Here is a 27,930-nt window from a genome sequence, read left to right on the forward strand (position 1 = left end):
TGTGTTTGTTCGTGCTGGAGGGTTTGGGGTGTCCTCGGGGATAGGCCGCCCCCGGACCCGGCTGCTGTGTGACTCCCACCCTTTAAACCGTGAGCGGTCGTTTTCTTTGAAGAGGGCGCCGTTTCCCCCGAAGAGCCGCGCCGCTGACGCTGCTCCGTGCCCGGGCCACGTGACGAGGCGAAGCGGCCTCTCCTCTCCTCCTCTCTCGGTGCTTCCTTCCCAGGGTTCAATGAGCGCCGTGTGGCCCCACCCCGTCTCTCTTCAGCGCTGTCTATCTCCTCAATGTAGGCTACTATTCTCGGAGAGAGAGAGAAAGGGAGAAAATAATAACCTCCAAGAATTGGTTATTCCTGTCTTTCACCTTCCACGACCAGCGGCCGGGAGGGGAGCGGCCTTCGCGGTGGGAATGTGCTGCTGCTACAACCCCGCGTCCTATTTTTTGTGAATGTAAATGCACATGCATTCTGAAGCCTGTAGCCTATTTACCCACCTCGGATTCAAGAGGAATAATGTATTTGTATGGGAGTGTATGTGTGCATACATATAGGCCGTGTGTAGGCTACACAAACTGAGCCTGACAGCGGGGGTTTTGCTTTTTCACCTGCAACAAACGTGGATACATTTCTAAGGATTTTCACATCTTGGGTCACGTTTTTCCTTTTTTTTGAAAATTATTTTTTCTCGAAGGGTTTTGTTTTTTCGGAGCCGAGCTGGGAATTAAACAAAAAAAAAGAAAAAGAAAAGTAGGCTATCGGTGCGCAGTTTTGGAGGCTCGGTGGTGATGTGAGGGGCTGATAACACATTTCAGCAACAAAAGCGAGGGGCAGGGAGAGAGAGAGGGAGTGAGAGTGAGAGAGAAAGAGAGAGAGTGAGAGAGAGAGAAGGCCCTTTGGAGGAGAAAACACAGCAAGGAACAGCCATCACCAAAATAAGGAGGACAAATCGGGGGGTATTTGGATCGTTTCGGAGTTGGGGGTGGTGGGGGATCCAGCCGAAAAGACAACCGCAGTGAGTTTGAAGCTGTTTTGGGTTGATTTGATGCAGCGCATGAAAAGGAGCCGGATGACGACGGAAGCAGTGAGAATATCACACATGTAGCTCGTTTGGGGGTAAATATTATTTCCCTTGCAACTGTCCTGCTGGGCCCCCTGACGAAGACAGCCTTCGGGGAGACAGAGAAATAGATAATAGAGCATAAGTGTCCACCTTTGGAAATGTTTCTCATGAAAGGAGACGTGGAAACGAGCCGCGCCACAGCACGGGCGAGGTTTTCGGACACGCCGAGTTCGGCTCCTTGTCACGGGCAGCAGTGAGACGCAAGACCCGGGCTTTTTTTGGAGATGCAAATTAGGTTGTTTATTCTGCCTCCGCTTGAGGTGAAACCCCGTTTTTTGCCGTCTTAACAGACGTTGTTGTGGATTACAATTGTTAAACGTTACACAGTTGACGGAGGAAGAGAGAGGGGGAAACAAAACAAAAAGTATACTGCATGTTGAAGGAGGAAAAGCCCGAGCAGGATTCAGCAAACTGAGAAGGCGGCCTCGCTGTCGTCAGCAACAGTATCCTGCCCTTTCTCTGACAGCAAAATACGCGTTATGGACACATAATTTGTACGGGGCTGCACCAGAGACAGTTTTTTTTGGAGCAGGCCAAGGGACGTTTACTAATTTAGTTTATTTATTTTCCTTTCTACATACCCCCCTCCACCTCCACTTCTTCTTCCACCACCTCCTCCTCCTCCTCCTCCCCTGGACCCCTTTTTTCTTTTTTCTTGCGGGAAGATGGGTTGTTTGGGCAACAGTAAGACCGAAGACCAGAGAAATGAGGAGAAGGCACAAAGAGAAGCAAACAAAAAGATAGAGAAGCAGCTCCAAAAAGACAAACAGATTTACAGAGCAACACACAGACTACTACTTTTAGGTGAGTTTGACTTTTTGTATTATATATATATCTTTTTGTTTTTGTTTTCTATGCTTGCTGCTTTACAGGCAAGTACTCAGTCTACACAGTTGAGGCTCTGTTTCCTCCCTGCATAACCTTCTGGGATGTTGTTTTGGGAAACATTGTCAACAGTGTGACTTTGCCATTGCATAAGGCTAAAAATGCAGCACTGTGCTAGGTTTTCAGCAGGAAAATTGACATTCTACCTCTACCAACACCAAAACATGCTGTAGCAGAATCAATAGGTTGGTTTGATAGTATACAGTGATGTAGGGGTAAATGTATAAGGGGTAATCTGCTGTCAGTGGTCAGAAACACCAATTCAAATATATAAAAACTGGGTCTATTGTCATTTATAGTTCATTTTTGCATGTTTTTTTCCCCAGCTGTATTAGTTTTGGGCTACATTGCATGCTCTGCAGTATTCCTTCTAAACTTAATTATGCATATAGACCGGAAAAGTTAAACTAACACTAGTTTTGCTTTACATTCCAGTTTGTGGGTGTGAGTCGAAACAATGTCACAAGATATTGTGACTGTAAGAAAAAGCACACCGAGACCTAGGCTACCTAATGTAGATGTGAACCTGTGTAAAACTCAACGTGTGCGTGCGTGTGTGTGTGTGTCTGTGTGTTTGTGTGTGTGTCAGAGAGTGTACTGGAGGTGGGCTGGGTCTCATTACATAATAGTCAAATAAGAGTGTCTAACTTTCCCCACCATGCTCTCTTCTGTACCCTCCTTGTATGCTCATTCACAGGTTTAGCACTTCTAAGAAGCGGCGGTGTTCTTTGTCAAAATCATAATATTTGATTACAGAGGTGCCAGTGAGGGTGCATATTGTACGACACGCCTGTATTTATATTGGGGAGGAAGTTGTAGTGACTTTAGGAAAGCAGAAGGACAGGACCCACATGTAAACCAAAACAAAGATGTCTGCCGTAAAGTTGGTTGCCTTTCATTTTTATCATCTACTCGTTTGACTTGTTACAGACCTGTGGACCCGCAGGTTGTTATTTGTAATTCTGCATATTTGGGATGATTTGTTTGAAAAGTGAACAAGGCCAAATGAAGCATGAAAGAGTCACTCTCAATTCAGACCTGGTGCAGATGAAAATATGTAGGCTAGGCCGTGTTTTTGGTTTGTATCTATGTTGGGAAAAGATATATCCAAAGTAGTATAATCCATATTGTTACCACATAGAATCCAGCAGTGACTGTGGCAATCATGAACCTAAACATGGTCAATTGTTCAATGTTGGCTATCTATTTGCAGAGGAAAATTTAGCGTGTCTGTCCACCAGGCTGAAGTTGTTGATCATTGGATTATGTTGCTCAGTATAATTGTGTCATTGGATTAAATAGATTGCCTAATTAAAGTGTGAATGGGTTTGTGGCTCGTGTTAGCAAAGATTGTTTCCCTTTTTACAGACTAGATCCTCTCTACTGTCGATGTGATCACCTTCAACAAAATCGTTCTATTCTCCATTTTTTAACCCGACAGTTTGTTAATCTTTTTATGTGTAACCTAATCTGAAACCAGATTCATTTAAACTTTTCATTGGCTACACAGTCGCATGACAATCCAAATGGAGGTGAGCTCGTTGGTAAAATCATTGCAAGCATTTGAATTGTGGTAAGTTGATACTACGCGTATTTCCATGTTTCAGGTTCAGACAGATTTTTACCATTGATGTTATCAGGGAATTTTGTCATTAAGGTTATAGATCTTTCAGAGCGGACTAGAGCATCCAGCAGCCATGCTGCTTTACTATCTCATGCAGTTTTTTTTCAGGATGTTTTCTGTTTCATCTTGTAGGCTAGTGTGGGATAAGACAGGGAAAATGAGAGAGAAAGCTAACATCGTGACAGGAGGCTATCAGTCGGATTTGAGAGCATGATGTTTTGAGTTAATGGTATGCGCTGTAGCTTGCAAAGCCACCAAAAGGCCCACGTCCCAGACTTTTCTGTGGCTTGTCTGATAATGTTCCTGACACAAATGTGTCTCATGGATGGAAATGCTAGCTATAACACCTACTAAAAAAAAAGACTGTTTCAATCTGTCAGTCAGTCTGAGTCAAACCACTTTATATTCGGATTGTCATTAGATGAGTGTTATTTAGAAATGCATCAAATGTCCAGGCCTCTGCCTTTACCAAACAGCACAGCTGTAGTCACAGGTGTTGTCACATTTTTCTCCCTCGCAGAGCTCCAACTTGGCCAAGAATAAAGTCCCCTTTCTGAGATGTCACGCCTACGTCTCTGTATTCTGTATAAAAATCTTAATATTGGGACTATTCTCAGCTATAATCACCTGTTTTCACAGAGTTGTTTGGATAAAAAGGTTCAGTACATAACTACTCCAAACGTCTCCAAAAACTCATCAGCGGCTCTAGCTCGCCTGTGTGGAACATACAGGGCAGTATGTTGATCCAAATGCCCTTTAGTCCCATGATAAAGCCGTTTATAGATTTAGCTAAACATGGCCAACATTGTCTTGAATTCAGACTCAGTCTATGTATTATAATTTTACCATACTGCACTGTAAATTAGAGAAATGTCCTATTTTATTTATTAGTTTGCTTGACTGGGACACTGTACAATATTATTACACACTGCTGTAAATGCACCAGAGTTAGACGAAAGACCATTTTCTATCTGTAGTCCCTGGACAGATGTTATATACCTAAAGAATGAAAGATTGAAATTAAATCAGGTATTGAAAAAGTTTATAATCATGCAAAGTAATAATAAAGAGTATGTTAATGTATTGAAATCAAACAAGTCTTATTGTCTCCACTGGTTAAAAAAAAAAAAAAGACTATTTTCTTAAAAGAGCTGTACTAGAAATACGGTTTTTACCATTTTATACGTTTTTCCACGGCCATATGCAGTAGTGTGCTCGTGTGGCCGGACCGGCTATCAAAACAAACAACAGAGAAACTCAGATTACAAGACACACGCACAAACACACAAAGGGAGTGTCTTCAGTCTTTGTTCAGGACGCCATTACTTCACTATATCTTTACATTGTAATATTTGTTTGCTGCTGTATTAATGTTCCGAATGTTGAGTACAGCTCCTTTTAAATGACTTGTTAAGATATATATTTTGGCTTCACATACCACTTTATTTTTTAAATTTTAGGCTAAAGTGTACAAAGTACATTTGGATCCTTGCTCAAGTCATTAAATGTATTTGATTCAAATAAAGTTATGAGAAACTGTTAAGAGACTGCTGAATCAAAAAATGGTTTAGGTCTTAACAGGAAAGGTATCAGGCCACGAGGGAGGGCTGCGACTTGTTGAGCATTAAGCTGCTCGCCCTTCATGCAGTTGAACATACTGCAGGCGTGGCATTACAGAGCAAGAGACGTGAGTTTCATTCTAACAGATACACACAGGCCATCCACGGACCTGCAGCATACAGCTAACTTTAGCAATGCTGAACTAGTTTCTCTTAATGCCTTTTAGCAGCATCTCTCTACAAAAATGTATACAGTTTGTTGACAGCCAAATACTACAGACAGGAGTGATGGTCATCTTTTCCTCATGGGACAAAAATTATTTAACACCTGCTTTTGAAGGGAAATGTTTTAACATGCTTTTCCTGGAAAAGTCTAAAGGCAGTCATCATCGGGTCTAAAAATGTAATCTTGTGATTGTGATCACAGTATCTAGCGGAATAATCCAGTTTATTATTTCAGCCATGACCATGCAGCACTGTCCTTGCCTCGACTCCCAGTTTTCACAAATAACGTCACAGTCGTATGAAATTTGCTGTTTGTTCATTGAAAGTTTCCTGGTAGGGCAGAGTCACAGCCCAAACAACTTATGGACTTTCAAAAACCTTTTCTTGTGGTACAGTGCTTGTCTCGAAATATGGGAAATGGAACTACTGTAACCATACTGTTAAGTGACATTTAAGACTAATGTGTATGGTCTATATCCCAACACTGTGTGTGTATATGTGTGGTCTTGTTTCACATGTCAACAGATTCCTAATATTTGCTTGTCTTCTCTCTCTCTCTCTCTCTCTCTCTCTCTCTCTCTCTCTCTCTCTCTCTCTCTCTCTCTCTCTCTCTCTCTCTCTCTCTCTCTCTGTCTCTCTCTTTCTCTCTCTCTCTTTCTCTCTCTCTCTGTCTCTCTCTCTCTGTCTCTCTCTCTTTCTCTCTCTCTCTCTCTCTCTCTCTCTCTCTCTCTCTCTCTCTCTCTCTCTCTCTCTCACTGTCTCTCCTTCAGGAGCTGGAGAGTCAGGAAAGAGCACCATAGTGAAACAGATGAGGATCCTCCATGTTAACGGCTTCAATGCAGAGTAAGTAGGATATGAGTAAAGGTATAACTACCTACAGTGGCTGAACATGAGCATGTATCCAAAGTCGGTTGTAATATTAAACTAGAGACCATCTTGGGATGGGACCTACTTCCTACTCCCCTCCTTCAGACACCCCTGCTCGGACCACGCTCATGTGGAAGTCAGCCTTCTTTTTGATATCCATTACATACCTAAAATACATGACTTTATCTTCCACATTTGTGACGCTGTTGTGGTGACAATATCTGTCCACAGACAAGCATAAACCCCTCTCTCACATGTACCGCAAACCTAAAATTTTCTAGACATCTTCCACTCAGCATGGCTCTATGTGAGAATGCAAATATCCAAATCAGTTGGAACAAGGGTGATGAAAATGTCTAACTAGAGAGACACGAGATCTGGGAACTTCTGTCGGTAAAGCCCAACGTTAATATCATCAGACAAATTCAATGAACGGCAAGAGACTCAGTAGTTTATGACCAAATTACAAACCAGCTCCATCAGCGTGGTATAATCCGTTTGTCAGTGTGTGTGTCCATGCGAGTGTGTCAGTCAGTGACTTGGCGTGTATTGGTCTGGTGGTTGTGAGGGGGATGGAAGCATCTTTGCAAGGTTAGACTGGAAAATCAGCACCTAAGGCAGACAACAGCGTATGACCCAGCGCGTGACTCCACAACACTGAGACGTGTGCGTGTGTGTAGATGGGTGTCTTCAATAACTTGACACACATACAGCATCATCACTTCAAGTTAGATCTGTGGCATTGCTTGGATTATCTGGTTGATGTTGTTGTGTACCAAGCCATCTATGGCTCCTTTGTTTCCTTATGTGTAGTGAACTTCCATATATGTTGCTCCATATGTATGTGTCTGACTCTTTTCATCTGAACATGCGCTCAGATGTTATCTTTTAAGTGTGTAACATTGAATTATCTTTGATTTTAGAGATCTGCTAAACCCCAAAGTCTTGCAGGCCAGATTCTTGTAGGTCTCCACATGACAAGCATAGTAATATGTTTTAATAAACCTGGACCCAGAGGCAGGACATGCATTTACTGATGTAGGACTTAAAGAGTTCAATAACACCTGCAATAAAAAGATTTTGCGTAAATTGATTGAGTGTGGTCGCCTAAAGGTCAGAGTAATTGGCTTGTGACCGGAAAAGTGCTGGTTCCAGTTGCCGTCCTTATTTTGAAAAAATGAATGAATGAGTGACTGACTCAGCTCTCTCTATTCTTCTCAACTGTGACTGAGCTCTCCTTAAACAAGGCATGTAACTGCCAGCGTCATCACTGGAGCTGTTAAGTGCTCGTTTTGTAGGACTTTTTTTTTTCACAGAAAAAGTTCCTACACCGATATGATGAGAACAGTGAGACTGAATCAAAACATGTTTGCTTGTTATTGTCTGTCTATACATATGTCTCTGTCTGTTTTTTACTTTACAAAATCAAATAGCCTTTGTGGATTAACAAAGTTGGATCCAATTAAATTAGAAAAGAAAACTTTGTTGCCATAAAACCAAAACAATGAGCTAAAAGATGCTAAATGCTCAATGGAGGGGAACTACGGAGCCAGATGATGATTCTCTGTGGGTTTGTCACATACAAGTAGCCATTTAATCCATTATTAATATAAAAATATTGATTGCTTTAGAGTTCAAGCTTATTTTCATATTTGCCTTTTCTTTTAATGTTTGCTGGTTCCAGCTTCTCAGATGTTCTAATTTTCATATTGTTGTAAATTGTCTTGCCTTTCATTTTATTTTCCTCTTGCATCTTGTGAATCGCACAATTTCTTTCTCGTTAGACTAAATGATTGATTAGTTAACTGAAAATATAATAAATTCATACGCTAGTCCTCAGTTACAGCCCAAATCAACCAGCAGTGGCCAAAGTTGCCATTATTGGTGCGTTCATGGGACATTGGGTTTGCATAATGTCTTTGTTTTTGGCGGCTCTTCTTATTCTGCGCGCTGTAATACAGTTAACATAATATGGATTATTTATCATAAGATTTTGGAGATGAATCTATATCATGACACATTACAGCCTCTGTCTTTTTGCATCGCAGACATCCTCACTGAAGCATGTTGTGTCATGTCTTCATCCTCTCTCTCTAACAACACACAGGCACGCAGTCCTGCTCTCACAATTGGAGAAAACGCACTCACACACACACACACACACACACACACACACACACACACACACACACGACTATGTGATTTTTTTTTTTTAATGACTATCAGGTTGAAAATGTAAACAAGGCCTTCTCAATTTCCCTCCTAACCCAATAACTCGGTCTTAACCCCTCTTTTCACCCTTTCTTTCTTGTTGTTATGGTTCTCAGACCTCACAGGCTTTTCAGGCTCCGTTACCATTTATCAATGAGCATCATAAAAAATATGTATGTATATATTTTGGTCCAGTAAATAAAATTATTTTAGAGGGAATGTACCAACTCACTAACGTTTAATTCAAGCTTTTCTGTACAAAGTTCCAAACCCAGTTTTGTTGAACAAACGTATTGTAAATTGTTTGTCGGAGTCATTCCTTTCCTGTCAAAGGAACAGTTTTCTAATAATTGTTGGAAGAAGAAAACATAATTTATTAATAATTTTTATGCCTCCACGCCAGCGGCAGGTATGGCCGTGATTATATAGATCTTCTCTGCCGCAGGGTGAAGGATGTGTGTAAAGCAGCTACGTTTCACCAAAAAAATGCACTTAATGCCTTTCATTAGGCAGACATGGATGTAAACTACAGGGTTTGTACAGGTGCTGGAAATCCTTGAATTCATTGTGGTGTTTTCAAGGTTTGAAAAGTGCTTGGATTTTTAAGTGCTTGAAACTCCATATTTGAGAGACTGGAAACAGCATTTCTGACATTTTTGCATGAAAAATGACTTGAGGATTAGCAGATTATAAAAATAGTGATTATACTTCTGTCGATCTATTAGTCAAGTTAGTTTTCCTTTCGTTTGTCGTCCTGTAGAAAGCTGCCTCAAAACATGTTGGTTACTTATAGGACAATAACATCTAATTTAATGTGATGAACAAGTGTAAAAATAAGTATGCTGAATACTGATTATTGTACTGAATAGAAATATGTAGTTTACCCTCTGCTCACGCCTCCCTTTCCCACCGTGCAGCAGAACCTTTGTTGGTCTTCGGGTATTTGCTTTGTCCATTCTGGGCTACTGTAGAAACATGTGGATGCAACATGGCAGACTCGGTGGAAGAGGAGATGCTCCCTATGTAGTTATGAAGGGAAACATGAACGGAAACACAAAGATAGTTTGTTTTCGTAAAATTAATGTACACTAAAGAAAACATAATTATAAATACTATATTCCATTACTGCCAATAGATCCCCCTAAATCTTACGTACTAGCTGATCAAAACTACGTTAGCAATCTTTGTTCTAAGCTTGATGAAGAGTGTGCTACTTTAGTCTCTACTGTCCTTGACTGTAGGTGACGATATTGACACGTCTGCTACAGAAAATTAACCCGACTGTTGATTTATAGATGTGACGTAGCGGAGAAGCGGCTGTCGTGATTCAGACAACAATGGCCGCTCACATCAAGGAAGCAGGCGTCAACATCGATGCTGCTATTTCATCCATGTTGTCCAATCTAGCAAATATTTCTTTTTTCAAAGAACACCAGAGAACGGCTCTGAGGCTTTTGTTGGCGTCACTCTCATCAGCGTTACGGGTTGGTTTCGGTGTGAGTGGTTGAAGTAGCACGTCAATAAAGATGACGGACAAGTGGTTTATCCAATCATATGTCGGGTTTTTTTGATAAGGTCCAGCCTCCTAAAATCCCTTTCCTCTGGAGCGATCCCAGATGTATGAGTGAAGCAAGGCGGAACGAAATTTATCTGGCAAAAGTCAGGTTAACATCAAATGCTATCCTTGGAACAAGTCTGACTTTGACAAAACAGCTCCTCCTTGTGGGCAGTTTGTCACCTGCTAAATACGAGTGCATTTGTGAATGTGTTAGAAACCACCGTCATTTTATAGCTGTAAAAAAACATGCAGCCCTAATCTGGACTGTTAGAGCAAGGACCTCCTAATAGATTTGACCTGTTTTGGTAGCGAATTGGAGGAGCCGAACTTTAGAGCTTAAATTGCACTGGTATAAAGAAATGTATAAATATTAGTATCAATTTGGTCGAGTGCAGCGGAGTCCCTTGTGCAAAAATAAAAGCAGAACAAAGAGGCCCATCTCGCCCTTTGTCACTGACATAGAACTATTGTAAACACAATGCACTGTTGTCCTGGCAGGCTCAAGGTGAAAGATATGCTAACCGGCTCCCTGGTTGCCTTTTCAATAGAAACATTTCTGTCACAGAGAGTCCAAATGTCTTGTACAAACAGCTATCTTTCACAGCAGACAGACATAATTTCTCTACCACGCGTGCCAATGAAGGTCTGTTTACACTTCCCAGATCAAAAACAAACTCACTGCAGATCACTGTAGTGTACCATGTCAGGGTAACATGGAACTTCTTCCCTGTTCTTTTTTTTAGCTTCACTAAAACAAATACTTGTTAACTAAACTTTGTGTTCAAACGAAGAGCATGCATTCTATGATGGCTGGTTTTCTGTGCTGAATGTTACTGCTTGGACAGTTTGTAGTGTGCCCTGTTTTCATATTACAATTGTGACAGACATTTCCTGTATCAGAAATGTTTAGATTTATACCATTATGTCTATATTTTAAACTATTTGTATTACTAACTGCATTTAGATAACTATTTTCACAAACAGTTTTAACTAATTCTAATATTTGTTGTGATTTTTGGAGTTAGTTTTGTAATGTGAACACTTTACATGAAAAGTCCGGCATAGTGACTAAGCATATACAATTGATAAATGAAAGTGTAATTCCAGCGCAAAATCATCCCATGGTCTTTTTCTGCACTTACATCAAATAAGCCACGAGACAGTTGTTTTCGTGTAACAACTATTAACGGAGAAATCCATGAGAGTCGCTAACAGCCGGACGTGGCTAACACTGATTAGCTCGGGGCAGTGCAGTGAAGGCATTTTTAACCACTTATACTGTTCAAAATAACACCAAACCTCTGTAGTAGCATGATAGGTATCCCTGCATGTGAAACAAAGCCCCAACAATGTAGCTAGTGAACCCTGAGTTTATTAAAAGAGTGTTTTGAAAGACTTACCAACTCTCTCGTAGTATAGTTCATTTAAGTCAATTACCAAATGCAGTCCAAAAGAAAGGAGCTACTGATGCTTCATTTTATGTGTAAGGACTCTTATCTTGCTACTGCTGAGGTTTGGTGTTATTTTGAGCAGTATTAGTGGTTAAAAAAGGCATTTTAATGCCTTGTAATGCTCAGAGCTAATCAGTGTTAGCCACGTCCGGCTGTTAGTGACTCTCCTGGATTTCTCCGTGCAGGATTTTTTTTTTCTATTTTTTTATTTTTTTGAGAGGATCTGTTGCAAAGACTTTTTCTTAAGTCTGTTGAATGGGATTTTTATGCCGGGACATCTCTACAGCACCACAGTACTTACGTCAGCTTGGTATTTTAACACATATTTTGCCTTTAACAAATATTGAGCCTCCTGTGTTTTGGACATATTTTGTGATTTTGTTAAAATCCGATTAATTGTTCAGCCCTAATCTGGAACCAACGTGGGTCGTAGGTCTATCTGTACAACAGTGTGTTACTGTTGTACATCAATAATTTTAACATGATTGTCACTGAATCTTTGTATGTTTCAGAGAGAAGAAGCAGAAAATTCAGGACATCAAGAATAATATTAAAGAGGCTATCGAGGTAAGTGTCCAACACCAAAATAGTTCGATATACTTGATTAAAAAATCCTGTCCATCTTCTGTTTTCCTGTCATCCACACTTTTCTTCTGGTTTATGTGTTTGTGATAGACCATAGTAACAGCTATGAGCACCCTGGCACCACCGGTGCAGTTGGCGTGCCCACAGAACCAGTACCGGATTGAATACGTCCTCAACCTTGTCAACCAGAAGGACTTTGAGTTTCCATCTGTGAGTAGTGCAATATCACACACACACGCACACACACACACACACACTTAGAAGAATTTAGAATTAGAAGATTTTAATGGACATTTCAGGTGCATCCTTTTTTTTGTTTCCCCCCAAAAGTGGGCAAGTTGGTTAAAGTAAAGCTCAATATGATACATTAGCAACAGGTGCAGGCATCCTCAGCTGTGCGTGTGTTTCAGTAGATGATAGTAGGTAATAGTCCCAACATCCCAGGTGATAATCCCTTGACACATGTAGCAAACACTGAGGTTTACTAATGACCTGATGGTTAACGCCTGTGTGAGTTTAGTGTTCTCAGCGGGATATTACTAATTGTCCGAGCCCAGAGACTGAACCTCGGAGTCTACGAGTCTTGCGGTTTATCCACGGCCACCTGCGGGACCAGGCTTAATTCACTTTTCAGTTCACTAAGTCTCACGTGTTCATAGAAGCTGTAATACTGGGAATTTATTTCTTTTTAACACCCTGCTACTCGGTATACGTATGTAGACATGAAGAGATGTGTCAGGAGTCTGTCTGTCTTTTACCAATGTACAGTGTGTTGCATGTAAATTGAAAAGATACCCTGGGAATTTGCACAAACCTGACCGGATTGAAGTCCAAGTAAATTTTGAGAAACCTCATGCCGGCGGGACGAATCGGGCCTAATCGGGTTCAGAATCAAAGCTCTACTTCTCATTTCAGTATGAAAGTCAACTTTCCGACAATGATGACATTGACATGATTGTTTTAACTTAAAAAAAAATCTAATATCATGTTTGAATGCAGATTGAAGTGTGGATACATTTGCACATTTGGGAAACTAGCGACTTGAGAACCTGCAGCTGAGCAGTATTGATTTCATAACATCTGTTTGTTTGTTTGTTTGTTTCAAAAGAACACTTCAATTTGAGCTTGAACTACATTTCCTACGTCTTGATCATTTTGATTTTTAAACTGATGTTAACACATATTCAAAAGTCTGAAAAAACAAACCCTGTTGTTACATGTATTATGGGAAGATGAGTATTTTAATGAACGCATTAATTGGCGTAATGTTCGAATATGCACAAATTCTTGTGTTTAATGTAAGATTGTGGATACGGAGGGACATCAGGCAGCAAAAGTGCCTCCTGTTTCTTTCCAAACACTCATATAAAACAGCTTTCAACAAACAGGGTCAGCTGTCCTACCTAATAGGGTTTTGTGGTATTGAAAGTCCCCTAATGATGATATGGCTTTAAGAAAAACAACAATCTAGGATATTGCTATATCTTTTTTTATTATATTTTATTTAATAAATTAATACAATAATAAATAAATAGTCACATATGTCTCATATCTGAGGATTTAGGTTTTTCGGTCACCACGTTTGAGATTTGTTGCTGTAATGTAACAGTTACTGGGGAGAGAAGAAAGGGAGACTGTAATAGAGGGAGAGGAAGCAAGGAGGGAAAGCATTACATCAAGAGAGGAAGAGTGAATAAATGCCATGACTGATTATAAAAGAGTGCTCTGTTTGTAAACACATGATGAGTTTGCTGTCATGGAAAACTGCACAATGAAAGGATTTTTCATACATCTAAGTGATGATGCAGCTGACAAGATTTCTCTCACTAACAGGTCGTTGACATTGCAATTAAATACACTTAAGGTTAGCTGGAAGTTAGACATTCCCATTCAAATCAATGTAGAAGGATGGTCCAACTGGCAGCCATTTTAATTTGTACCATTGCAATGAACTGACGTTTATTTGCAGACTCACGGAGGTTAGGTTTTTCAACAAACAAGCAGTGAAATACTACGAAGCCTAGAGAGGCGTCATTTGTGTCTGTTGCTAGACAGAGATTGAGTATTTTTTTATTTAATTGCTCCAAATTTCTATTGATAAGCTGTCAGATTCTACTCATTAAATGATAGCGTGACACACTTAACTCCACTGGCATGTGTTGTGACCATAACAACTAACTACAATCGTCATTTTCTCTTGAACAAGTCAAATGACCACTGAAAACACTTCGTCTGTTCCCCTTTAATTCTATGTATTTAGAAGCAACTGAGGCCAACAAGGATGTAGAACTGCAATGATAAGTCCATTAATTAGTGAATTATCACAGAATTATTTGGTAACTATTGTGATAAGTGGTCCCTTGTTTAAGACTTTTTCAGCAAAAAAACCCACATAATCAAAAACAAAATATAGCTCCCAAGTAGTACACGAGGCCCGAGGTCGTGGTTAGATACGGGTTTTTTATTTTTAAATAAAATAAATGACCTAAAAGTGCAGTTTATAAAATGTATGTACGTGTATTTACATTTAAGTCTTTCCAGCAATGCAACAGATCGCACATTACACTACACAATATACACACATCTCACACAGCCCACAGCTTCAAGTTTAACTTGTACAATCACAACACTTCACTTAGCATGCACATTTTACACATACAAATTGCATGAAAAGCGCGCACCAAGCATATAACAATGCAGCACAATTTTATTCCATTTAAATAAGTAAACAACGTACCTCGTCCACTGCTCCTTCTTTCTTTCTTTATGAGCTTGTTTACTTAATATTAACTTCTCTTAGCGGTGTATCTTTTATGCGTTGTACAGGAAATCAGGTTCGCCATTAGTTCGGCCCTTAGGAACGCTATTAAAACACGTAGGAACCAAAAACGTGAGGTAGGGAATTTGACTAAATGCTGATGTGGGGCAGTTACACAAAACCTTTGAAGATGTCACCTCAGATTGTGGCATTTTTTCAGACTCTGCGAAGAGTCGATGATTCGAGAAACTAACGAGAAGATTAATCGATAATGAAATGGTTTGTCTATAAGGACGTGAGATTTTATGCTCGATCACAAAGCAAAAGAGGTAAAAGGAAGAAAGAACAGATGTAACGTGGATTAGATCAGATAAACAGAAGGAAATCGAAATAGAAGATCAGAGGGCAGCACATTTATTCATTTATTTATTCACGTGGTGGCAATAATGCTCTTATCTTGAGTGACCCTGTCATAAGTGAGCAGGCAGCAAACGAATATCTTACTCATCAACGCTTCATTAACACACATCAGCTGTTACAAGAATCAAATCTGTGAGTTTTCCTCTTTAAGCCACCGACTCACCCTCCTGAATTCCACTCACGCTGAGAAGTTGGGAAGCAATTATTTATTCACGGTTGCTGTTTGGCTCTACTTGTTTGGTTGGTTGACTTGTTTATGACGAGCACAGCATAGTTTCCAAGTTATAAATCCTGTTTTATAACCAAAGTGTATTCTGCTTCTCGATCTGCATGGGAGACAAAGGGACAGCATTTAAACCAGGCGTGTGTTGGTGTGTGTTGTATTCCCACTCTGGAACAAGGAAGTAGCCTGTGTTTGACCTGAATTAGGACAGTTCATGGCTACATCAACCACAAGGTTCCTGTTAATTCATTTAAACAGTCCCACACATAAAACACACTGCTGAGTCACTCTAGGTGGCCGATACTTTATCTGTTTCTTCATCTTTAAGTCCATGTACCTAACATTTGCCTGAACCCGTGATTATCTAATAATCTACTGATCTACAACCATAAAATGCAACATCAAAGATAAATAGCCAATCCTCATATTTGAGAAACTAGCAAATGTTCTGCCATTTTTGCTTGATAAGTGACCTAAACGTTTAATGCATTATTAAAACTCTGTTCCCAATGTCAGATTATGAATGAATGATGTGATTATTTCTTTGGGTTAATGTACACTGAGCAGCGAATGCCTCCACAAGCACCAGTTAAACCACTGCGTTATTATACGTTGTATTTTATACTATATATTTATACTTTATGTAAAACCCACCGGACAAATAATCAGCTTTTTTTTATTGCTGTCCATCGATGCAAATTACAAATGGTTCATGTATTTTCACACATTGTCACAGTTTTGACTTGTTGTGAGGTTTGAGGTGACGTATTATTGAAAAGTGAAAGTCTCCATACTAAGTTTGGGTATTAATAAAGTTAATTTATATGAAATTACTCCTTCAGCTCCTCCATAAATTCACTAAACATATTCATCAGAAAAAAAAACACACAAACACTGTCTGCATGAATATAGAAAAAACCCAAACTCGGGTGTTGTATTGGCACCATTATTGAACATTTTCAAAGAATACCCCGTCCTTAAAACTCTGAATATAAATACAAGTGTACATACAAGAACTCCCTTTTATTTCGGAGGGGTTTGGGCCCCATCTGTCTCTTTATTGCATTTATAGGGTGGTGTTGCGATGTGGCACATACTAGAAGTTTTTGTTTACTTTACAACATCCTTGAAATGAAATGTACAGAGGACAAATGTTGTCCAGGCAGTGCAAAGAATGCAGGAAGAAGTGAAGTGGTTAATCCATGCTCTTTCCCCGCATGCAGATGAGTCTGTCTATAGTGCCTGCGTATTATTGAGGTGCCTCTCTTTCCCTCCACCACTATTTACCTTTACAGACATGTACACAGGCATCGCTTAGGCACAGCGTGCACTGCATGTGGTGTCAACAAAAACGCTGGGTGCCCTCAGACACACATCATGGACGACGCACAACTCTGTCCTCCTTTCTTTCTTCTAGCTCTCATATACGATGCACAGTAAATAAAACAGAACGTCTCCTGCTTGTAGGTGATGTTTTTGACCACTGCATCAGTTGCCAGCTTGATTAACACACACAAACATCAGTACGTCACTCCAGTTATTCTGTTGGGAAGCAAGAAAGACCTTTTTGCATCCTGTCATTCATGTATTTCTGTTTTCCTCCTCAGGAGTTTTACGACCATGCAAAGACACTGTGGCAGGATGAGGGGGTCAGGGCGTGCTACGAGAGATCCAACGAGTACCAGCTAATCGACTGTGCACAATAGTAAGTAATCATCAGCCAGTCCAGCCACACGGTGACACGATCACTAAACTGAGTTATTAGGTGCACCTGTTCAGTTTAAAGTTTAAATTTCTGATCATTGACTTCTCTGCATCGAGACATAATCTTTCAAGAGAGAATCGCAATGCATCAAAGAATCATTCCTCTAATATTTTGTAGACCCGGGACATTTAGGGGGTTGTGTGGCGTGAGAGTACTTGCAATAGAGCAGCTACCCCTGTTTCATTTGCACAGTGTAGAGACTTAAACACTTATAGCCCAATTATTGACTTTGTTATATATACTTTTATTTTTGTCATGGGAAATAACTCTTTAACTCTTTAACTTTAAATTATTCAAACAGGAGCCTTTTGTCTGTTATAGCATTAACGTTACACCATCCTTATCCCTTCCCCTGTTATTTGATCTGAACATGATAGACTTCCTGTCATATAAGGACACACAGGCTGGGTTTTCCATTCACGAGGCTCATCTGGCTGTCACATGTCAACATCATTGTATCCTTACATCCATAATATTGTGCATTTCAGGGTGATTGCAATGTTTTGGATTATACCCTCCACAGGGTTTCCCTTAGGGAATTGGTCAGTTGAGGTGAGGGAAGCTCTACGCGGTGATTATCAAACAAACATAGTTCTGGTGTCTAACACATCAGCACCTATTTATGACGGACTGGCTGTTTGTCTCTACGTTTCACAACTTGAACAAACACAGGTTTTCTTCTTTCCCAACATTGCATCGTGTTGCTCTGATTAATAACTGTGACGCGATTGTATGATGTGAAATATCAATCAGACGGATTGATTTAATTTCAGGTGCGGTGGTGTACCTACAGTATAAAACACTGCCGGAACGCAGATTTTACAATGTCTGTGTTATTTGTTATTTGTTATAGATGTTACTAGTTTATTGCTTTTACAGCTTAATGAAAAGGAGAAGTCATTATACAGATTGAATGGAATACCACAAACATAAGACAGCTTTATAGTAATGTGTTGCGTACCTTACAAGATACGGTAGATTCTTAGTACACAGTTCATGTGCAATAATAACGCAAAGCTAAGGGATCTGGGCTCTTCAGTAACATCTAGTGGCAGCTGTAGGACACCGCCCCAAGCTTTGTGCCCATTAGGTAACTTCAGAGATTTGACTTGAGTCTGTGTACCGAGCAAGTGTTATTATAATGTTATTATACTCTGGCAGTAAAAATTGATTCCTTTAGAAGTTCTTCTTTGTATTTTCTTTCTGTATAAGGTGACAGACAGATGGCACCAACATTAGCGACACTGTAGCTTGTCCAACATATATTTTATTCCAAGTCAGTAGAGCTATTCTCTTTTTTTTTTTGCCTGTTCATTAAGCTATTGAGGCAACACAGGAGTCACTGGCAGTGACCTCTAACATTTGTAAATCATTTGTACTAAAATGATGTCATACTTTCAACTGCACATATTTATTATTTGATTATCTTTGCCCTACACTGCCAACTGTCTTCAAGACGTTTGTTTTACCTCTGCCTCACTTTTTCCCTAAGAATGTTTCACCCTGTATAATCTCCAAAATGTAACCTTTTCATTGTCATATGTATATGATATATGATATGTATTTGTTTAAAGATTGCGAGAGGGGCATCTTAAATGTGTTTTTCACAGCTCAGAGTTGAGTGTTAGTAGGTAGTTCGTTTTTTCCAAATGATAAGAGAAGAGAAAAAGGATAGTGGAGTAGTTTCCATGTAACGGCAGCAGTTTGCAGTGTTTGGGAGCAAACATGGCCGAGGCTGAGTCATCTGCAGATCAGAGGATGTTTAGAGGAGGAGAAGGGGGGATGTGTGCGGAGGATACCATCGCTGCTCAGCTGGGGGACGACGAGCCTGTAGCCTGACCTGATTTTTACTTGTTAGTCACTCTTGTTGAATCTTATGCGCATTGAATTTAGCACTTTACGTTGGTTTGGTGTTTGTGAAAGTTTACATGAGAAGGAGCTCTCCCCACTCTATTTCTCTCTCAGGTAGTTGAGTTGGTGCAGTCCAGTCGTTTGTTCCCTCCCTCCCCTCGCTCGCACATCCAGCATAAAAACACACTCTCATCCCGCTCTCTTTTTCTCCTCTCTTTCTTTCCTCAATCTGTCTGTCTGTCTTCTTTCTGGAGCCAGTCCAGCCGCACTAGATTGGGAGCTGATAGACTATTAATAGCGCCTGTGGTTGGGTCTCCATGGTAACCGTGCTGGAGGCCAGGGCGCTGGGAAGCTATTTTTGAAATGTGCTCTGTAATGTCAGACAGACGCCACTACGCTTTTATTCTCTGTCCTCCTCTCTTCTTCTGTGTCTTCCCCGCTTTTACGTTCAGTCCCTCACGTGCACTCTCATCTCTCTTTTTTCCGTGCACTTAAGGTATTTTTTCTTTCCTCTAGCGTCTCCTTTGTATCTCAGAAATACACACATTTCCTTAGATCTGCTTGCTGTTGTGAGATGAGAAGTTCACTGCTCATTTCCTTTTGCAGTAGTTGACCCATGATGCTAAAGTGATTTAGTGTTTAAGTGTATGATGAAAGCTAACATGTCAGACTAACTATCTAACCAGCACGGAGCAACGTAGTAGAAGGTCCATAGCTTAATGAAACAGATTAGTCTTCAAGACTCAAAAATGATAAAACTGAAATTATATTTTCACATGATGAGATGGCAGTGCGTTGCACACAGTAAGGTTGTTTTGACCAGTCTGATGTTTTTAGGACATTAAAAGGTAAAGTGGGTAATAGAGCTTATGAGGCCGTCTTTTACCGGACAAAATTGTTACTAAAATGATTCAGAGATGATAACACTTGAATGTTTCAGTCAGGTCTAGGGTTTTAACTATTTTCAACTTTTATCTCTGATGACCACTGTGCACCGATGAAATCACACTGCAGCAATCCACCATCATGGTAGATTTGTGATCGGTTGCATTTTACATCCATAGATCGGCCGATCTGTCTGTTCAGTAAACGTTTGAATGGGAAGATTATTTGAGATCATGACAGATGCTGCAGGTGTCCTGCCTTCTCCACTTCATAACAAATAGCTTCATACCAATACAACAGTTTTGTCAGTAGAAAAAAACAGCTTTAAAGGTACACATTTGAAGCTCTCTGAGTTTGCCTGTGTATGAGAGGTGAATTTCTTCTTGCACATGACCAGTACTTAAAGGGAAAAAAGTTACACAAGTCTGGGCTTTTTTGCACCCTGATCACTGGTGGTAGATATGTTTCTGTCCTTCTGGCACTTGTGCTGATGCATTTTGACATTGGATGAATACTTTAGTATTTTTCTGTGGCATTTGAATGCCTTGAAGGTTCCCTGATGAGCAATACACATCATTCAGTGACTGACTGGACTCATAATAATAATACTAATAATGCTTTATTTTTAAGATAGGGACAGTGCTCATTAATGAACATAGCTATTTACATATCTCTGTAAACATGCCGGATTATAGCAAAGCTGCTAATTTGCATCCGTAGTCGCTAATAAGTAAAATAAAAGAATATAAAAAAATAAGAAGACGCAGCAAATATATAGATAAAATACAAATAGAGGGAAAAGGACACACAGCCCAATGCAATACATACTCAGATGGACACCAGACCCAGACAGGATTTAACAATGGGATAAAAATGAAAGTAGCTCAAGTCCAGTCAATGGAGATGTTCCAGTCACATTATCATGTTGTCTTTCCTGTAACATGTAGAAATCAAATACTGTACTTAATATGATACCCCAGCTGAGGTGTATGAGCGAGCGTTTCGTTCAAACACACGTGACACTTTTTAGATGTTGGAACGGGCTGTCCAATAGACGATACTCGCTGCAGACAAGTGCTCTGTCGTGTATGTAAACTGTTCTTTCAGTTGTTTGATACTGATTGTGGTGCCTGAGCACACCTGTTCAAATTTTCTACAATGAAACCATAGTCTGATCAGTAATATTATCTCTATAATAGTGTTCTTACTCTTACTCTTCTCTCTCTCTTCAGCTTTCTAGACAAGATCGACATTGTGAAGCAGAGTGACTACACTCCAACAGATCAGGTGAGTGAATGTTAATATTACCTGCTCTTCATTATGCGAGAGGGTGTACGTCTTCTTCTCCCACAGAGGTATTTTTTACTGTTCGGCATTGCTAATAACCCTTACTTAAATTTAATAGAACACACCCATGTTTAAGAGTAAAAAAATAGGCTGTTAGCCTCTTAATTTTTTTACCTAGAGTAGAGCAGCATAGCTTCTTTATGTTGTTCATTTCACACACACATCATTTTCCAAACCATTTAAAGATAAATCATATGTTGTCTTTTTACCCAAGTTGCCCTGTGTAAGCCTTGAAATGGGGGCAGAAAATAAAAACATCTATAATGTCCCAGTTTCTCCAAGTTTTCCACCCTGATCTAAAAAAAATACGTCCAGGACACAGAATAAATAGTGTAAAGCTTGCTCCAGATTTGCAGTGCAATCATTCAGAATCATGTAGGTTATCTCTATGGTCTTAGAAACCTTTTTGTTTCAATTTATTTTATTATAATTTACCAGGATTTGCTGCGGTGCAGAGTTCTGACTTCAGGAATCTTTGAGACAAGATTCCAAGTGGACAAAGTTAATTTCCAGTGAGTAAAAACATAAAATATTACAATTTATTACAGTACTTACTCACAGTTTCAGTATTACACATGTACAGTGACTCAGGATATCCACCAAAGACTATGTAAGATGCACAGTTTCTCCACATGATGGCAGTATTTCACCTGTGTCTCTGTGATTTATTTACACAGTATGTTTGATGTTGGCGGTCAAAGAGACGAACGCCGGAAGTGGATTCAGTGCTTTAACGGTAACTTGTGTTTATTTCTGCTTCCTCTCACTTCACTCGGGTCAAATCTTTTTCTCTTTTCACTGCAATTTATCTCTGTCCCTCTTTCGTCCTCAGATGTAACGGCCATCATCTTCGTGGTGGCCAGTAGCAGTTACAACATGGTGATCAGAGAAGACAATCAGACCAACCGTTTACAGGAAGCCCTCAACCTCTTCAAGAACATCTGGAACAACAGGTGAAGAGAGACAGATGCTGGATCTGTCTGCATGATGTTTTCTGTCATTCTGTAGAAGTGAAGTGGGGAAAGTACCTTTCTAAAAATGTGTTGTTTAAACAGATGTCCAGTTTCACAAAGACAAGAACACTATCTGTAGATTAAAACAGTCAAATAATGGTAATCGATTAAGCCCAGTGTCAAGGCTAGGAAACTGTGTAAAGCGGCCTGCTTTTTCTCTAGAATGATTGCATAACCAAGTGCGGGAGTTCCCTAGCAACAAACACAGCATAACACCAATCACGGGTAGATCATGTACAGTACTTTATTTACAAGTTCCAGTGGCTTGTAAGTAAATAAAAGCTGTGGAACGGGGGAAAATTGCCAGGATCTTAAGCGGCGTGACACATCACAGCAGACACGATGGTCACCGAGTTTAATGCCTCAGTCCAATCGTATTTGCACTAGTAGAGAACCCAGACAGTCAAAAGGTATTTCATCCTTTATGTTGCAGGTTTCAGTCATGGAAATTTCCTGAGCAGTTTAGACTTTTAAGGAAATATAACTAGTCATTGAGCAATTGGGGATCCATGCAGACAATTGGTACAAGAATTAGTATTTTCTCTGAAGTATCTACACTTTGAATGCCACCTGCTGAACCTGTTTTTTTTCCTCATGTCTCTCTTCACACACAGTTTGATGGTTCAGTATGTGATGTTGATTCATGGTGTTGTGTTCTCTTCAGGTGGCTGCGGACCATTTCTGTCATCTTGTTCCTAAATAAACAAGACCTGCTAGCAGAGAAGGTGCTGGCAGGGAAGTCCAAAATCGAGGAATACTTTCCGGAATTCGCTCGCTACACCACACCTGACGACGGTGAGCAGTTGAACCACAGTTGTATCCACTTCCAGACACTTTTGACCTCATTCAGCCATTCCAATAGATAGGAAAGTGTGATTGTAGTTCGCCATTAATTCTTAGAAACACTATCCATATTCGCAGCTTTACAAATACAGCTGGCCTTTTCAACCTGTAGATATCTCTTTTGAAAACGGCCTCTATATTTCAGGAAGTAGTCTGATTATTGTTGCGGTGACCAGGCTCCCTGAACTGATCCAAAGAGTTCCATCTCTAAAAACAATAGACAGTTACCTCTTATACCAAGATAAGAAAAACACCAAGATGTCCCAAATATCTCTGTTTTTAACAATCCCTTGCTTGTAACTAGAAAAATTTGCTGAGCATGCAGAAACATCCCTGTGCTTCTACGGTGATGCACCATGACATTCAGTGATATTTCTACTCTATTGTTTTGTTTTTTCTCCAATCATTAAAACAGCTGTGCAAACTCTTGACTTGCTATTCCTTCAAAACACTAGATCTCTGAGGAACAGCTCATTTAGCATTTTTGACCACAAGAGGTCATGCTTGATACACACCTATGAGGTCCTTATGTTAGCACGCACTTGATCACAGTGATGTAAAGAATTACTTTTTAAAAACGTAATTACACACATCATAATGTATACTTGACTGCTAATAAATTTCCAAAAAAGCCAGTTTCCATCCTGATTGTTGTAGGATCCCTTCATGTTTGAATAGTCCCCACCTGGAAGTTTGCTTGTCATAAGAAATGTGGTTTCATTGGCCTCTCTCTCCTCTTCCAGCGACACCAGAGCCTGGAGAAGATCCACGTGTTACAAGGGCTAAGTACTTCATAAGAGATGAATTCCTGGTAAGTGCAATAGAGACAGGTTTGTTTTTGTGCTTTGTAATAGACAAACTTTAAAGTCTATAATTTTCTCATTGTTAACAAATCCCACGATAAGACCAAAACTACGGTCGGCCCCTGAAAGTTGGAGATTCAAACCATCACTCTGGAGTTGAGTCGTAGAAAGAGCTGGGCGATATGGACCATAACTGATATCTCGATAATTTCTAGCTGAATGGCGATCTGTCAAGAAATTATATAACAACAAGGTCAGTTCCAAGTCCAATCAATGTGTGCGAAATGTCACAGAGGCACTTTTAATAACTAGCTAAATAATATCAACATGTACATGAAAGTGACACAACAATAAACTACTGGCTTTTAGATAACAATACATAATAATATCAAAAAAAAATGTTCCTTAAATAAAAATGGCTTATAAATGTATAAAACGTATTCCATATAAAAAATATTTTAACTCCAATATATCCCTCACCCCTAGCAGTAGTGTTTGGTTTTTTTGTCAGTCCGTGTGCAGCTACTTCTGGGGACATTTTGGACCCCAGAAGTAGCTGCGATACAGGCGGATGTATAGGCAGCTGCAGACCCAGGGTGATTCCGAGGAACTTCACACAGTTTACGCAACAGTACCACAATGAAGGAACGCCGCGGGTGTGATTTCACACACAACGCCGGCATTCTCTGGCATTTTATCTGATATCGGCAAATGGTGTCTGCGAAAGAAATGTTGCACATTTCCAATCCGTCTTTGCATAAATTAGTTTGAGGGGCTAACTTGGCTTGGTTACTGTATTATGTGAACGTCCCACCTAACCCCATTAAAACATCTTGCAGTTTGATTGCCTGTATACAGCCCTGACCAAAACCAACAATTAACTGATCCCATTAATAAGTATTCTCTGATAATAGCTTGTTTCTCTCTGCCATACACCTCCATTGATGTCCCAAATCTTCTATTTATCCCACATACTGTACTTGCTGCTGTAAATACTCCCTGGAGCACCAGATGTGTATCAATCCACATATGAAAATAGTCCCTGACAAATGCACTATGTACTCCTGTTTGAGTAGTATTTACTCAAAACTATAGTTTCCCAGCTGTTGTTACCATTCTTTTTTTTTTCTTAAATAAAGCTATATATTTGTGACATGTTTTTAAAAATGAAAGGGTTGGAAAATGTCCATCTCATGGGAGTGTTTGAAATTAAAACAAATTGAATCATTTTGTTGGTTAAATGTGGCATGCGTTTGCTCACCGTATGTGTTTGCTTTGCATTGGCTCTCTGTTTAAAATAAAAATTGGAGACTCAATAGTCACTCAGCAACTGGGTAAGTTGTAATAAATGAATTAGTTACTAAGTTTTTCCTCTCCCCATATACAGAGGATCAGCACAGCAAGTGGAGACGGGAGGCACTACTGCTACCCCCACTTCACCTGTGCCGTCGACACAGAAAACATCCGGCGTGTCTTCAACGACTGTCGAGACATCATCCAGCGGATGCACCTGCGGCAGTACGAGCTGTTGTGATGGGAGAAGAAAAGTGTTCAGCCAAAAACACATCGGACTATGAAAAACCCTGAACCCTGAGTCTCTGAACTCCCCTCTTCCACAGAAGTGTGTGAGCTCTTTTGAAGGATCGGGGGCAAAAATGCACACTCACACACACAAACACAAATTCACACACACACACACATACACAAATTCACACACACACACACACACACACACACACATACCCTGAACCCAGAACTTCCCCTGATGCAACCCCCCCAGCTGCAGTAGACGGAGCTGTTTTGATGGAAGGGTTTTAGGGGCTAAAATATAAATTCTCTGGACTCTGATCTCCACCTTCAGCCATACTCCCAGCTCCACAACTCTTGACATCATATATCGTGCCCATACATGTTACCCTCACCTTTTTAGAAACCCAGAGTGGCCCAGTCTGGACTGTATTTTCTGCAGTGCGGAGGGTTAGAGCCGCAGTTGAGATGGTAAGATTTCCCTCTTGTTGGGGTCAGGTATGAAAACTGAGCGAGCTAAAACTTCAGTGCAACTGGGAAAAGAGGTAACTGTTGAATTACTGCAAATAGAGAATAAACACAACAGATCATCTGAACACTGTATCTTAACAAAAAAAAAAAAAAAAGCACTGTGCTCAGGACTTAACTCAAACTGTGTATACGAATCCTTCCCATCACTTACAGACATCCATAAATCCAACCACAGGATCTGCTTGCACACAGAAACGTATCACACCTGCTTTTTACCGGACTGCACAACCAGGGTTGGATCTGGAAACGTACTGATCTGCCGACTGAGTGGCGGGCCGGTTAAGCTGTCGGCTGATTTTCTTTCCGTCACAGTGCTTTGAGATTAAACGGAGTGACTGTGCGCAGCCGAGCCCCAAGGAGCAGCGTTACCACAGACTGAAACGTACCAGCGGATGTGTTTCGATCAGCCGGGGCCGTCGTGGGGGGGGTGCAGGAGTTCACTAACAAAGGACAGAGCCGACTCCGATGTGAATTCCTCTGCTGGAGTCTAGACACGTTTGACAGAGATGACGACGACAGTCCCTCGATTTCTCCACAGAACTGTTTTGCCGCCTGACTTTGCCTTGTTGGTAGTGGAGCGAAACGTGAGGAGGACACATTGAGTTTAAAACAAAAAGAAACAAAAAAAAAAAGCCAACTCTTATGGAACTTAACTAACGGAGGGCCAAAAGCATCCTCCTACAGTCCAGTACCATATAAGTTAAAGAGAACTCTCATCTTGTCATGATTGACCCTGTTTTACTGTGTAGACTTTTGTGCCATTGTGCCCTGTGCGCGCTCTTTCTTTATCTTTACTCTCTGTCTCTGTCATCCCCCGTCCTTTTCTCCTCTGATCATTTTATTCTCCATCACTGTCCATCCTGACATTTCTCCCCTCCCTTCCTCCCTCATCTTCACCTTCACTCCCCCTTCCTCCTCTACACAACCTTCCCTGCTCTTTTGTTTTAAAATAAAATAAAATATAATAATCCTGGAATATAAAAAAAGAAGACAACGAACGGGACACTTTTTTTTCCTTTTTTTTACTCATGTGGTCTAACAGTCCGCTCTCACCTCCCTGCCATTCCTCTCCTGTTCTCCTCCCGCCCCGACCTCTTGCTCCTTTGTATGTTACATTACTGCTGAACTATTATTCTTGTACAGACTGTAAAATGTATTATTTTGTACAACTTTATTGAAAAAATTTACTTTTAGAAGATCCCTGTGCCTTGATCACGACTGTACGTGTGTAATGAGCTAAAGTGGGTGTCATACTGCGCTGTATAGCTTGGCCAATCCCCTCCTAACTCCAAGCCTCTTTGCCACCTCTTTCTCTCTTTCTCTTTCTCTCTCTCTCTCTCTCTCTCCCCATCCCTCCCCATCCCTCCCTCTCTCTCCTCTGTCCTCTCTTTCTCTCCTCTGGGACGGAGGACAACCATTCGTAGCTTTTGTAGTTTTATTTCTCTCCCTTATCCTCCCATTCTCTTTATGATTTAAATGTCTATTTTTGAATCCATATACCCCAAAAAGATAAATATATGAAATGTATATGGGTTTTAAAAAAAAAAAGTATTTTATTAGAATCAAATGAACCTTGACAAATTGTACACTTGATAGTGTGCGTATTGCTATAACTTAAATCCTTTCAACTGAAGTTGTGTTCAGGTTTCTTTTGTTTTCTTTTGTTGACATCTGCAAAGGACATTTTAAAGGGTTAAAGTGGAGATGACAGATGCAAAACATTGCTTGTTCTACACAAATCTTATTCTTTTGCTTTAAAAAAAAGGCCAAAAAAAGAGAAAAAGAAATCAATTTCAGTTTATTTTCTGATGAGAGGGGGTGTCCTCCTTCCGAGCCTTGCACAGCTGAGGCAGCATGTACAGTATTAGCATCTCTCTCCTTTC

The 27,930-nt window shown here is 40.2% G+C and overlaps 1 protein-coding gene across 1 annotated transcript; it reads left to right on the plus strand.

Annotated features, from left to right (window-relative positions):
* Nucleotides 1-270: 270 nt before the first annotated feature.
* gnas (GNAS complex locus) lies at nucleotides 271-27,680 on the plus strand. The gene is made up of 12 exons (XM_083920328.1): nucleotides 271-1,920; nucleotides 6,180-6,252; nucleotides 12,009-12,063; nucleotides 12,172-12,291; nucleotides 17,090-17,187; nucleotides 21,216-21,270; nucleotides 21,769-21,842; nucleotides 22,008-22,066; nucleotides 22,163-22,283; nucleotides 23,008-23,138; nucleotides 23,930-23,997; nucleotides 25,377-27,680. The coding sequence occupies exons 1-12, from the start codon at nucleotides 1,782-1,784 to the stop codon at nucleotides 25,521-25,523; spliced, it is 1,140 nt and encodes a 379-aa protein (XP_083776454.1). The 5' UTR covers nucleotides 271-1,781; the 3' UTR covers nucleotides 25,524-27,680.
* Nucleotides 27,681-27,930: the final 250 nt, after the last annotated feature.

The sequence above is a fragment of the Echiichthys vipera genome, assembly GCF_963691815.1.
Source record: "Echiichthys vipera genome assembly, chromosome: 9".
NCBI classification, from domain to species: domain Eukaryota; kingdom Metazoa; phylum Chordata; class Actinopteri; order Perciformes; family Trachinidae; genus Echiichthys; species Echiichthys vipera.

What these genes read in the sequence shown, in the direction of transcription:
- gnas (XM_083920328.1), top strand. Translation starts at nt 1,782, where the DNA reads ATGGGTTGTTTGGGCAACAGTAAGACCGAAGACCAGAGAAATGAGGAG. An exon ending in ATATTAAAGAGGCTATCGAG is followed by an intron (nt 12,064 to 12,171) that starts GTAAGTGTCCAA and finishes TGTTTGTGATAG; the next exon opens with ACCATAGTAACAGCTATGAG. An exon ending in AAGAACATCTGGAACAACAG is followed by an intron (nt 22,284 to 23,007) that starts GTGAAGAGAGAC and finishes TGTTCTCTTCAG; the next exon opens with GTGGCTGCGGACCATTTCTG.